This window comes from Penicillium waksmanii (assembly GCF_028829765.1).
Source record: "Penicillium waksmanii strain IBT 27052 chromosome Unknown utg000008l:1.0-5622682.0:1.0-5626561.0, whole genome shotgun sequence".
In the NCBI taxonomy this organism is placed as follows: Eukaryota; Fungi; Ascomycota; class Eurotiomycetes; order Eurotiales; family Aspergillaceae; genus Penicillium; species Penicillium waksmanii.
Window position 1 is genome coordinate 5128585 of NW_026643254.1, and position 13101 is coordinate 5141685.

Below are 13101 nucleotides of genomic sequence, written 5' to 3' on the forward strand. Positions count from 1 at the left end.
TTCGGTTGGACAGAAAGGAAGAAGAAAAGAATAGGAAGAAAAAAAGAATAGGAAGAAAAAAAGAATAGGAAGAAAAAAAAAATAGGAAGAAGAAAAGAATCCGGGAAAGATAACGTTAACGCAAGAACAAAACTCAAAGACTATTAATATCCCCAAATCAAGAACCATCTCACAACAAAGCTTCAAATCTATAGGCTACAACCTAGCATGGATAGCCGTCAATCTGCCTTTTCTGATTTTTCAGGATAGTGAGACATTGCTGCCGGCAACGATACAAGTCTTTTTTCCTTGTTATTTGATGAAACCACAGTAGTTGCCTGCTGAACATCACTTGCAGTATCCTCACTAAGGACCCTTCCCGTCATCTGCTCCACGTACCGCTTGATGTACCCCTCACACTTTGAATGCTTGAGGATTTCAAGTCGCAGATCCAACAACTCGTATTGTAACCTCTTGGTACCAGCCAACAGTTCCTTGTTCTTAGCGGCTTGCTTTTTCAGACTCGATTCGTCCTGCTGGTTCTGTAGTTTTCTTTTTTGACGGCATCGTTTCGCTGCTTGACGGTTACGTTTGAGCAGCAGTTCATGATGGGCTAGGGGGGATTGATGGTTTTAATGGTTGCATGGTTGATTTGGTATTGGAGGCGAGGCTGCCATTTACCAGTTCAGGCTTCGGCTTAGTAGGTTCGATAGAAGCGATGGAGCTTTCTCTATCCGTATTCGGGCCGTTGGGTTGTGCTTTCATATCCGAGGAGACGCATTCTTGCGCAGTCTTCAGAATTTCGGCCTGTCTCAAGGCCGATGGTGCAATGCACAATAGGCTAAATCTCTCATTCTGTGATAAGTTCTGGTTGAGTTGGAGGGGAGAATATGGTTGTATTGATGATGCGTCCAAGCTGCGGTTTACTGACTTTGGGAAGATCTGATTGAGTTCTCCCGGTGACAAAACTGGCGGTGGTGAAATGAGGGGTAAGCCGCAGAAGGAGTCATCTTTTGCCTCGGTGGTGATGGTATCGAATGGGATAATGTTTCCGTCGTCGGGGCGTAGACTATAGATACCGTTGAGCCACGTAATGTTTTTGAGATTCCCCATTGTCGTCGTTGCTGTTGCCGACTCAAAAACTGAAAACTTACGGAGACCTCGGATTATTATGTGCTAGGTTTAAATAGGCTGAAGAATCTTTTGATCTGCCTGACTATATAAGTAGTTCACGGAGGAACTAGCAAAGTAAGCCCGGCGGAATTTCGTTTTATGTATACCAGTTTTCTGTAGATAGTGGACGAAGGTGGCTGGACGAGCTAATAAATCTACAACTCTGTCAAGTCATCGTACAAAATAGAATCCATTATTTACAGAGGGGCAAGATTTCAATCCAATAAAAACACGTCCTCGAATTTCCCCGCACTGTCCGGTGACTCACTCTTTGGGACAGAAATCGACCGGATATTTGGGCCATCGAGTGACTAGGCTCGGGAGCCTAGTCACCTACCTCGACCCCTTAGAGTTTGCTTTCCTACTAGATCAAAATACGAATACATATGGTGGGTGAGGTTTACAATCAATCGCGGAGCAACACGCAGGCTACAGCAATTAGATATTTCCATGCACGCACATGTAGGTTATAACTACTACTTCCAAAAAACGGACTTAGAGCTTCCACAAATTCTGTGGTGACCGAATTGCCGTTCGTGTTGTTAGGCTGCCCTCGAGGCGTGCGGCTTCGAACTCGTTGTGACGCCTCGGCGAAGTCTAGAACGGCCTCGAGCGCCCTAGCCCGGGAAATATGTACCCGTCAACCTCTCGGTCACCACGCTCTCCAACTCCCTCGCCATCGCTGCGGCCTGGCACCATCTTCACCACATATTCGTAAGCTGCACCCCGAACGTGATTTGTCTAATTTTTGTTGGTATATTTTGAGGAAATTGGCAACTTTGAAGGACTACAAAGTGGTCTCCGGTCACACTGTCAGCTCAGATGGGAAGTGGGACCCTAAGAACCGATTCGGTCAAATTTCTATCAAATTTTTTTTCCATTTTTTTTTCATTTTTTTTTTTCATTTTCACTTTACTTTAACTCATTTACTAAAAAGGATTTCTCTTTATTTATTTCACCTATGCCTGCCGACGAGAGTCTTCGATTTTTTTGGCGTTGGCAATGAACACGTCTAGTTAGCAGGACGCAGGAAACGGCCACACCCACCGCCTTTCGCCGGGACTCATTAGCCATAAATCAGCACTTGCTAAAAGTGTCAGGGCCAGTATGCATTCAGGACGAATAAGACAAAGCGGAACCACTTCAGGATACAAAGAGTGATTGATTGAATAGAAAACAAGCTGATGAACTGAGGAGTGGTCAATTTCCACTAAGACCCTTCAGGATAGGCCAATTCATCGTTCACCCAATTCGTCCTAGTATGGTTTCATAACAAGCCATTAGTTCAATTAGAAGAAGAGACCCCTGAGATCGCTCAACCGATCTCAATACCTTCAATCAACCATCTGATTCTCTTGGACATCTTCAGTACTAGCCAGTACATGAATTCCTCATCCCGACATAAGCATTCGATCAAGGGCAGGTTGAAATACCTCTGTATGTGCGTATACTCGGTGGTTAATACACCCACGTTGCTAGTTGAATCAATTTACCATACAAAACACAAATAAATGTGGGTTCCTGGGTAATCAATCGCTTGCTAGTGGTAATTTACCACTCCATGCGCTGGCATGTAAACTCGAGCTCCTGAGAATTGGAGCTTTCGCCTCCGCAGGCTGTGATGTCATTGCTATCAACCGTCATGGTCAGGCGCCTCTCCTGGGTCTCATTAATTCTTCCTATCCCATACCTCGGACATGGCGAAAATTATTCCAGAGGGGCTGAGATCCACTGACATTGGCCTCTTTGCCATGAGAGCAGCCCAGATCGAGAAGACCAAGCCTGTGATTGCCTACTGGTGTGAGTCTCAACCTCCTGGACGCTGCAGTGGATGTTGGAGCTTACTGAATCGCCAATATCGCAGGCAACTTTCACATAGTGAATCAGATCATCGGACGGGGTCTTCATAATTCCAACGATGAAATCAAAACCTACACCACCAACCTGGTGGACAAGCTTGAGCAGGTTCGCCGAGTCCCCCAACCCAACCCCTTTCCTGCTCTTTACATGACTGACAAAGATCGTGACTGACAACGAAGTGTGATATAGTTCAAAAGCGAGCATTCTGGTGATGAATTGGTGGTGGATAGCGTCGCGGCGAGTGCACTGGTCGAGCGCTTTGGGTTGGAAGTCTTTGCTCGCGCTGAAGCTGCTATGAACGCTAACAAGGTCACGAAGTGAGCTCTCAACTGTTGCCTGTGGCTACCAATATGCCTGTTCTCTGATTTTACAAGACAAACCGCAGATACATTCCAGGCGGCGGCTCTATTTCTCGAACTACGTCAAATCTGGGGGGGGCTCTGGACCCGGAGATTGCCGGAAGGATCAAGTTCGGAAAGTATCATGCAGTTCGAATTGTGAAGGCGATCAAGAATGGTGAAAATCCCAATGCGACGAATCCTGTTCCAGAAGAGGAAGAACAAGAATCAATCGCCAATCAGGAGGTTCAAACATTCGATGGATCGGTAGCGGAACAGCCCTCTCCATCCAGACAGCCGCCAATCGAGGAAATCTCAGAGGAATCCGACCGTCTAAAAGGGCGGGAGCTGACCCAGCAATTTTCTCTTGATGAATCGCTCCACACTTCCCGAGCTTCATCACTTCAGTGGCCGCCTGCGACGTCGAATTATGATATTCCTTCCGTACTCGGCGATATCCCTGGTTCTCCTGCGCGAACAAAGGAAATCAGCAATCCACAACCAGGAGACTTAGAACTCTCCTCATCCCCGGGAACAATTGGGTACTCTTCTCCAGTGCCGAGCCTACCAGATATTCCCGGGGCCTCAACCTTCAGCGGAGCCGATGCCTTGCGTTATTCTCATACCTTGCACCCCTTTCCACCACCAGCCACTAGTTCTTCAATCGCCGTACCGGCTCCAACTTCGCTCCATGAGCTATCGGGCACTAGCTCTCATATTCTGCATCCTGCAGCTGTGCCGTCCGGACCACCTCCAGTTCTACGTACATCTCTGGCTCATGTGCCCATTGGACCACCAAGTCAACCATCACAGTCGGTCGACGAACAGTCCATCTCTCTGGCACAGAAGCATGCGCACTGGGCGCTCTCTGCGTTGGCATTCGATGACGTCGACACAGCGATAAAGGAGTTCAAGAACTCTCTGAGACACCTGGGTGCAGCGTGTTAATATTGCTCTTTTAAGACATAAAAGCTAAGGCAACCGATAAAACTACTCCCATTATACATTGTGATCGCAGTAATACCTTAAGGATCCCCATATTAGCTGACATTGAACTACTCGCGTGAAATGGGATCATTATTCCTCCGGACTTTCGCCACCCATCCGAATCAATTCCTCGTATGCCTTCTTCTTGTCCATTTTGGTTACACCAGGACTATTCTGAGCTCTCAAGTAAATTAGCGTTGTTAGCCATATCACATCACTGTAGCCACTTTCTTTGATTTCAGCACTGACGCTTCAGATCCAGCAGGGACTTTGCTCAAGTCTTTGTTTTGACCGCCTCTAGCATTGTATAGCTTTTTGCATGACTGGTCACGGCCAATATCTTGATCAAGTTGTACTTGATCGGGTCCCTTTACCTCATCTGAGACATTTGGGTTGTTTAGTCCCCTGTATTTCAAATTCTGTAATTAGCGTTGTCCATAGACCCGCAGCGTTAGTTGCCAGGTAGTCCACTAACGACTTGTAACCTTTCATAGCATCCAGGTTCTCTTCAGTATTGGACATGTCGTGGTTTCTAGCTCATCAATTGACTTCTGAATATTTTCGTTGATTTATAATAGTGAACAATACGTTCGTAAAATATGCAACGCCTTTTTACCCTCTGATCTGTATTACAGAACTAGTGTGCCGTGTTCGTCACACATCCGTCATCTTCCGCCTTTAGGCATATGACGTAATTCATCACGGAAAGAAGGGAATTAATACAATCACCTACTTTTGTTACATCACACCAACTCTTTGGACCGCCTTCTTATACTGCTGGCATTACTGTTGTAGTTCAGAGGTATGAATTGATTGTTCTTGTACCAAGGGAATCACTGAGGCTTATATACAATGAGAAGATCAAGTTGATTCCCAGTGAACTTGTTCTTTGTATAGATATCTCGAGAATTGATTCCGAGGATGCGGCTTGGTTGCTGATCTGCACTAGCCTCATATCACAGCCTCACACCACCAAAATAATCAATCAAAGACTCAGTGGATACCCGCCAAAAACTCGCGTAGGTTGGCCCCATGCAGGCAAGGAAAAATGAAAATCCGGACTAAACCCTTGTTTGACAGGCCTAGGCCGGTCTACGCCTAGAGACACGATGGTCCGTGTGACGGTGCGGCACGATCGATCAAGCCCCTTTTGATGTACATTCAGCCGTTCATCCTTTCGTCCACTAAGTCAAGGGCTGGCATAGCTTTACTTCGTCGAAACAAGTAATGCCTTTACAGCTTACCTCTAATCTTCAATTAAATTCAATACGGGATAGCTGGAGTCTAGCGGTGAAAATGGGCGGCAAACCATGGACGTGGAAATGTTGTGATATGAGGCTGGTGCAGATCAGGAACCAAGCCGAACCATCGGAATTAATCTTGAGATATCTATACGAAGAACAAAGTTAATTGGAAATCAACTTGTTGTTCTCGTTGTATATATATATAGCCTAAAGTTTCCCTCTGGACAATAACACAATTCATACCTCTGAACTACAACAGGAAGGCCTGCTACATTTGCAGAAGAAGGCAGGTTAAGATTAATATAGTAAGCCGTTTATTAATCTTCACAGTCAGATGCGAAGCTTCAAGCAGGGATACTCCCACGCTCAATCTAACCTTGCGGGCCGCACTGATATATGAAAGACTGCTACCACCGTGCCATTCGCAGTTGCAGCCGGTTCTCGCTAGGTAGAGGTTATCAGCGCCACAGATGGCGGAGACTAGCAATAGACGTTTAAATAGATAGAGTATCCCACCTCTAACAAGCTAGACAACTTAACCTAATAGAACCACTTACCTGTTCAATTCTTATTCGCAATTATTCATCAATATTCATATTATTCGTATTCCTTTCGGAACTCTAAAGACGGCACTCGGCACAGACCATCTGGATACGCTGACTGTACTGTAGTTCGGCCTAGCCAGTTCATTCGCTGCACCCTCCTCCCCTTTCCCCCTCCTTCTTCCTTCTTCCTCTTTCCATGTCAACCTTTCTTACACCAAGACCAAGGTAAGCTCGAGATCCTCCTTATTTAACGACCTTATCCAATTATCCCTCGTGCCTTCCCCCAAGCTATCTATCATGACTAAGATACAGAGCATCAACAATTTGATTCAGCAGAGAAAAGAAACGCGGCTGGTTGAATCTCACAACGATCTCGCGCCCAATGTTTCCACAGTTCACGCCGAGCATTCAACAAATCCCACTGGCGAACTCTCTTTCGCCACTAAGGCGGCCGAGTCTGATGAACCAAAGAACGCCCAAGCAGCAACGCAGGAAACTTCAAATCAAATTCGACAGGAACGATCCGTGGAAATCGATCGCTCAGTGGCAGCTGAGATAGTGAACCGGTCCAAGATGCCCCAATATCCAGGCCTCGACCGTTGGATCCTAGTGGAAAAATTGGGATACGGTGCATTCAGCAATGTATATCGCGCGCGAGATTCAACAACGGAGTTTGGCGAAGTGGCAATTAAAGTATTGAGATCATTCCAGATGGACATTAATCAGGTAACATTACCGGCTCGTCTTACTTCCTGATTGTTCCCTTACTCGTGGCTTTGGGTGCATGGTCTAGTCGACAAAAAAGATCATGGGCTTTGGTCATAGCAATCCACCTTGAATTTCAGGGTGAAAGAGTTCTCAAGGGGTTCGGGATGTGCTTGAACTGACTCGGACTATACCCAACCTAATATGGTAGTGATGACTCATGCTGCTTTCTTGTAGCCTCATATCCTTGAAGCTCATTTCTTAACCATCAATTTGTTTTAGCGCGCCAAGATTCTCAACGAGGTCCAGATAATGCGCAACATCGACCATCCCAACATAGTTAAGTTGATCGACTTCTTCGAAAGCCAACAATTTTGCTACATCATTCTCGAACTGTGTACTGGAGGAGAATTGCTTCCTCAAATAGTGCGATTGACCTATTTCAGCGAGGACCTCAGCAAGCATGTAATTGTACAGGTTGCCAAAGCCATCGAATACCTCCACGAGACGTCAGGTGTCGTTCACCGGTATGTACCAGTTCCAAGTTCGCGGTTAAACACAACTGAGAGTCCTTCTAGTGATATAAAACCTGAAAACATTCTTTTCCTCCCGGCTCCTTTCACTCCGAGCAAGAATCCGAAACCTCAGCAGCCCGGCGATGAGGACAAGGAAGATGAAGGCGAGTTCACTTCAAACTTCGGCTCAGGTGGTATCGGAGAAATCAAGATCGCCGACTTTGGTCTTTCGAAAGTTATCTGGGACACTCGAACTGGGACCCCTTGTGGAACTGTCGGTTACACTGCACCTGAGATCGTCAACGATGAGCAGTATTCAAAGGGTGTAGATATGTGGGCAATGGGATGCGTCCTCTACACTTTGCTTTGTGGATTCCCTCCGTTTCGTGATGAGAGCATCCAGATACTCACCAAAAAGATAGTCTGCGGCCAGTTCATGTTCCTGTCGCCTTGGTGGGACCATATCTCAAAGTCAGCCCAGGACTTGGTTTCTCATCTGCTAGTTGTTGATCCTATGAAGCGGTACAACATCAAGGAGTTTATGGAACACCCATGGATCCGTCAAGCTGACGAAGAAACCATTTTCACTGTCGGCCTGTCCCCACTGGACCAGCGTTATGGACCAATGAGTCAAACTTACCCGCAACCGCTCAAAGACGTCGTTGCTGATCAAGGTCCATGCCAGCCTGTTAGCGCCCACATATTGAGTGTTCCTTCAACATAATAGGAGCATGGACTTCCGTTTATCGGACGCTCTCACCCTGTGTGAAGGCCTCGATGTCTGCTAGGTTGTATATAGGCAACAGCCAAATGATAAGCATCGCCGACACTTACTTATCAGAACATTTCTTGCTGCCTTTTGTCCGGATCACAGTCTGCGCTCCCTGAGGATTACGATGACAGTTTGGGTGCTCACCCGCGGAACGGAGTTTCAAATCAGCTACATAGACACAAAAATATATTCAGGCTCAGCGGCTAAGCCGAAAAGACAACCATCACTAGTCTACCAATGCATGTCCTATTATATGCCGTGTCTCCTTAGCCACATACATAGTTACTTTCAGTATATGTCATCCCAGCTTTCAGTATTGTAGCGGTCCTTGTGGGCTAGTAACTTTGGTAGCAGACTGACTTTAAGGCGCCTCTTCGAGTGTTTAACATCCTATTATCGATAGTCGTAGCGTGTATACCGTCCCTGGCATAAGGTGATCGGGGTGGGTTAGTTTGGGAGGAGGGGTTCGTTTGTGCTGGTCGACATGGTCAAGCAGCGTCGAGTCGGTCCCTGGCGATTGCGAACCGTATTGAGGCTTGCACTGCTTCCAAGTTCGGCTTCCAAGTCTGATCATCGGACCGCGATGTTTCCGCCCAGGAATAAAGATATGTTGCCTCGGTGGGTGTAACTCAATTTGAGTTAGGACTATTTAGAATCCACTTTAGAAAGTTCAATCATTGTGTAATTCTAGAAGCTGGTATTCTCAAATTAACATTTCTGCCCTCCTGAGCATTCTAAAAAATCAGTCTATCATTGGATCACTTGAGACCGCGTATATATAAAGGCATCAGCGAGCTGCTCAGTTACGGTATTAAAGAGAGTGCAGCAACAAGATCCAGATCATAGTTGGACCAGTAGGAGAAGTTTCGCTGATCTTCCTTAGCTCGTCTCGGCCGAAAATGACAGCCACCGGCATAACTTAGAGAAGACCGAAATAGTTGGTAGTTCGTTAAAGTCAGGCTGAATACGAGGTCCTGGGACCTCTTCGCAGTGTTGAAGAATGGTCGAGGGGAGAATATTGATGGTCTTACCTCTACCGCTGAAGGTTTCGTGTGAGGTGTTGCTGCTACCCAGGAGCTTCTTAATTCGCGTACGTCCTGTCGCAGCGGCGCTATTATATAGGCAGTGCTCATCGTTATAAAACTCAGCCCACAGGCCCACATCGGCATGTTTCGCATCTATCGCAATACATTGTACAACTTCATCATTGAAGTGAACATGGCGTCTTTCTTTTGTTGCTACCTTTCCGCGAGATAAAGGTGCAGCGAGACTACCTATTTCCGGGTATGTCAGTTCTCTTGTCCGATGATGAAGTTGTACTAGGCCTGTGCTGCACATTCGAGAGAGGGGTTGACCGAAGTAATGCTCAGCCTCTGGAAGTAAAACCTGCTGGGACTCTGACCGTTGAAACATTAATTTCACAACAGACTTTCTTTTAAGAATGGACCTCTGGCGTATAGAGAAGTTTGGGATCCGTAGGCGAGCCGAAGTGGTAGAGGAAATAGCGGTCGCACGATTGTCAGGGATCTTCAACGGTCCGTAGAGCCAGGTGGTATCTCTATCCTTAACCCTATACTGATAATCAATGAATGGAAAATGGGGAAAAGATCAAAAAGGTTGTTCAGAGAATAAGGAAAACGCACCAGTGTAGGCTCTCCGGTGATATAGTCCCGAGGTTGCCTCTTGTTTTGGCCCATGTTCTCCAAGATGCGTTCTCCAGTCTAACTCCGTTACTATACTTGCTCCTCCATCTGATCACATAGCGCCAGGATGACCAGATATCATCCTCTCTCCAGTCATGAGAGAGATAGTCCACATGTCTGGATGGCTCGTCCTCAAGTGAAGTGTTATCTGCAGCTGGCGCTTGTGAGGTCCAGGGCACTGAGCGCAACTCCGTCGACGCGCCATTTTCAAGTTCTTTCTGTTTCTGTGCACGGGCCAAGGGTCCGACATTATAGTAGTGCAAAGCCAATTTACCGTCTTTCAGGTGTAGGTTACTCCGAATGTCAGGAGCGGAGATTTGATCGATGGCAGAGGAACTGCAGTGAGGACGCCGCAGGATTGAGCAGAGGGTGGATGCGACCACATTCGAACTTGCCCTTTTTCGAAAACCATCTTGCGAGGGTGAAGTTCTTGGAATCGGGTAATCTACCAAGTATCCTTGCGCCATCGGACCCATTAGAGAACCTGCGTGGTAGGGAGAGGGGGATGTTGACTGTTTTTCGCGTGGTGGGGGAGGGAGAGTTTTCCCTAGCACACAACACTTCCAAGTTCTCACACCAGGTGACGTAGCGGGTACTATTCTTCTCATTTGTCAGGAGCAAATGTAGGCTTATACCGATTGGGACGAACTATTTCTCATTTCTTGGCTTTCTAACGTATGAGACGTTTTAACAGTGGATGGTTGATAAGGCTCTCAAACACTCTGAATCCCGAGTCTTCCTTACCTATTAAGCATCGGCAACCGAATTTATCTGCTGGCGCAACTACCCACGATCCACTGGTGACTATCCATACGCCGAGGCCCTTTTTGTCAAATTGCGTGCCCTAGAAGCGTAATGAGCCATCGAAGTTTAGATAAGGACCTACGGTGTGGTTGTCGGTCGGATCAAGCAAGTACGTATTAGTAATAGTTAGATGTCAAATCAGTGCACCAGAATCTTTGTGAGGTATAACACCAAGACCGCGTCTCTCCCTAGAGTCGCAGTAGCTGGTGGCAACATCATGTCAAAAAGAACAGTCTCAGCCCCTGTCTGAATATACAGAGATTGCCCTGATGACTGGCCGCCTAGTATTCTCGGAATCAAAAACCTGAGCATGATCCAAATGTTCATACCACAGCAGCTCAAGCCCGTGACCAATCCATGACCTGTTTTTCCATGCTCGTGTTACTTCTTTTTCTGATGTCCGGGCTTCAGACGATGAACCCATCAAGTACTGCCCCACTGTTTCGGCATTCACGATCAAAATACTTGCCACTTAAAACAACTGTTACATTTCTACCCCCCCTCTTGGTTCTCTTCGGCCTTTATCCCGAGGTCCTCCTTCCAAATAATGTTGTCAATCCAGGAAAACCTCTTCGCCAGCGTATGCGCAACTCCTATATCTTTACTTCCGAAATACCAAAGCTGGTATTCATTGGCCCGCGATGGTTGGCGGGCTATGAAGTTGTATGCCACGTCAGGCAGATGGAGGAGGAATGAGACAGGATCGATGAAGACCGTAGGTCCGATTAACTGAGTAAATTGATCGGACTTTAGAAGGTGTGCAGCGACGATGGAGCCATAAGAGTGAGACACAAGCACGAATCTGCACCACCCATGATACCGCATGATCTTCATGATCTCACATATCATCACATCCTTCTCTAAAGCCGGATGAGTTAAACGAGAGCTTACTGGCATGATCTCAAGTGCGATAATGCCAACCTCACTATCTTCAGTTGCTCCTGTCTTCATCTCCCTGCTGAGGTCTCGGAGAAAGCTCGTGTAAGGGTAGAGGCCAATTCCAATTCCATGTATAAATAGTACGGGAAGCCTTTTCTTAGATGTATGCCGTCGATGCCAGTATGTGAGATGCCGCGCCGGTGATTGGTAAACCGTGAGTATCGTAAGAGGGCGAAATGGAAAGACGGTGAAGAACCGCGAGAGTATGCTGCGATGGAAGTGGAATCCATTGTATAACATCTTGCAGTACATTATTGTGTCAACCACAAAAACGCACTAAGTAAACGGGATTGTTAGCCTGTTAGGGCTCTATCACACATAGAGAGAAGATGGAGAGCTGACAGTGTACCACAAAAGACTACGTGGTGAACCGCCTGCTTCATTTAAAAGCCGCCCAAGGCCTTTCACATCTGTTCTTCCCAGTGACAGTTTTCGACCAATTAGCTTCTCTGTTTCTGCTGTATAGGCCTCGACTTCCGCTTCATTTTGTGGGTCCTGCTCCTCCGTGCATCCCGGTCTGAAGAATGCCCATCTGATAAAGTCTTTCACGTTATCGCGCTTGATGTATTCCGCTTCTGAGACCATAAGCCACCGGCTCAGATATTTCTCTACATTTGGCACATTCGCGTTGCAAGTTTGGAACAATCTCTTTCTGCACTCTGCGGGTAAAGATCTATTGCAGATGGGAGAATGATGGAGAGCGTATTTGAGTGGTATGAAGACAGTTGCGAAAAAGGCTGCCTCCGCAGTGAGCCAGACATGGATAGGGTGGGGCGTGCATTCGAGACAGAATGGCAAGTGAAGACATTGATTCGTAAGTAAATGAATGCTGTATAAAACACTGATTGGTACAATGTTGCGAAGAAATAGGATGCAAATCCGAATAAAGAGATACTCAATAGTAGATGTTCCGATCATACTGACTTTGAATACTCTTAACAATAACATTCGTATAATGAGTAATTTGGTAGAGTGGAAATGAAGACGGACGTGGACCAGGGTATTTATGAGTCGAATATTTATTGGTCAGAGTTTTACATAAGATGTAGCCTCGTCGCCCCTGCTCACGCCCAACAAAATATTTGTGGACCCGAAACCCTTTTCTGTTGAATTTAGGAAACAGCACATACTGGCATGTGATTGCATATATATGACGTAACATAAGTCCAGACTCGGAGTCCCGTTGTCTTAGCCAATAGAAGACACGATCTTTATCTTTTTATGCTATTAATTCAACTGAACGATATGTTGGAGATTGCAGCTGCGTGTTATATCGGTATCACGGCAAGCCGATGGCATGATACTCCAACACTATCAACTCGTATTGCAGTTAACGAATCCTTTTTTCCCATATTATCTGAGCCCCTGCCATGGCTAAATGGAACCGTGGATAAAAGCTCTAGTGTCTCTGATAGTTTTGGGTTAGCCGACGTGGGACCATGCAGGTCAACGGCCATTTTTGTTTTCCACTCGTGAACCCGTGGTTCGAAGCCACCAAATAATATCGCAGGTGTGATCATAGTAATAGGTGTAAGCT

At 46.4% G+C, this 13101-nt stretch overlaps 6 protein-coding genes across 6 annotated transcripts; 2 read left to right on the forward strand and 4 right to left on the reverse strand.

Annotated features, from left to right (window-relative positions):
• Positions 1–218: 218 nt before the first annotated feature.
• Positions 219–1092, reverse strand: N7481_010247 (bZIP transcription factor bZIP-1; the record flags this gene model as incomplete). Its single annotated transcript, XM_057269466.1, has 2 exons — positions 219–521; positions 661–1092. 2 exons carry the CDS (start codon positions 1090–1092, stop codon positions 219–221), a joined length of 735 nt encoding a protein of 244 aa, XP_057120143.1.
• A 1757-nt stretch (positions 1093–2849) lies between these two features.
• Positions 2850–4298, forward strand: N7481_010248 (VTA1 family vacuolar protein sorting-associated protein; the record flags this gene model as incomplete). The annotated part of the gene is made up of 4 exons (XM_057269467.1): positions 2850–2952; positions 3017–3117; positions 3202–3329; positions 3398–4298. 4 exons carry the CDS (start codon positions 2850–2852, stop codon positions 4296–4298), a joined length of 1233 nt encoding a protein of 410 aa, XP_057120144.1.
• Positions 4299–4427: 129 nt separating this feature from the next.
• N7481_010249 (uncharacterized protein) lies at positions 4428–4859 on the reverse strand (the record flags this gene model as incomplete). The annotated part of the gene is made up of 3 exons (XM_057269468.1): positions 4428–4518; positions 4587–4742; positions 4813–4859. 3 exons carry the CDS (start codon positions 4857–4859, stop codon positions 4428–4430), a joined length of 294 nt encoding a protein of 97 aa, XP_057120145.1.
• Positions 4860–6423: 1564 nt separating this feature from the next.
• Positions 6424–8070, forward strand: N7481_010250 (serine/threonine-protein kinase; the record flags this gene model as incomplete). Its single annotated transcript, XM_057269469.1, has 3 exons — positions 6424–6852; positions 7114–7358; positions 7410–8070. The coding sequence occupies 3 exons, from the start codon at positions 6424–6426 to the stop codon at positions 8068–8070; spliced, it is 1335 nt and encodes a 444-aa protein (XP_057120146.1).
• Positions 8071–8997: 927 nt separating this feature from the next.
• Positions 8998–10297, reverse strand: N7481_010251 (GATA-like domain-containing protein; the record flags this gene model as incomplete). Its single annotated transcript, XM_057269470.1, has 2 exons — positions 8998–9688; positions 9762–10297. 2 exons carry the CDS (start codon positions 10295–10297, stop codon positions 8998–9000), a joined length of 1227 nt encoding a protein of 408 aa, XP_057120147.1.
• A 563-nt stretch (positions 10298–10860) lies between these two features.
• N7481_010252 (uncharacterized protein) lies at positions 10861–12482 on the reverse strand (the record flags this gene model as incomplete). Its single annotated transcript, XM_057269471.1, has 3 exons — positions 10861–11089; positions 11122–11840; positions 11907–12482. The coding sequence occupies 3 exons, from the start codon at positions 12480–12482 to the stop codon at positions 10861–10863; spliced, it is 1524 nt and encodes a 507-aa protein (XP_057120148.1).
• Positions 12483–13101: the final 619 nt, after the last annotated feature.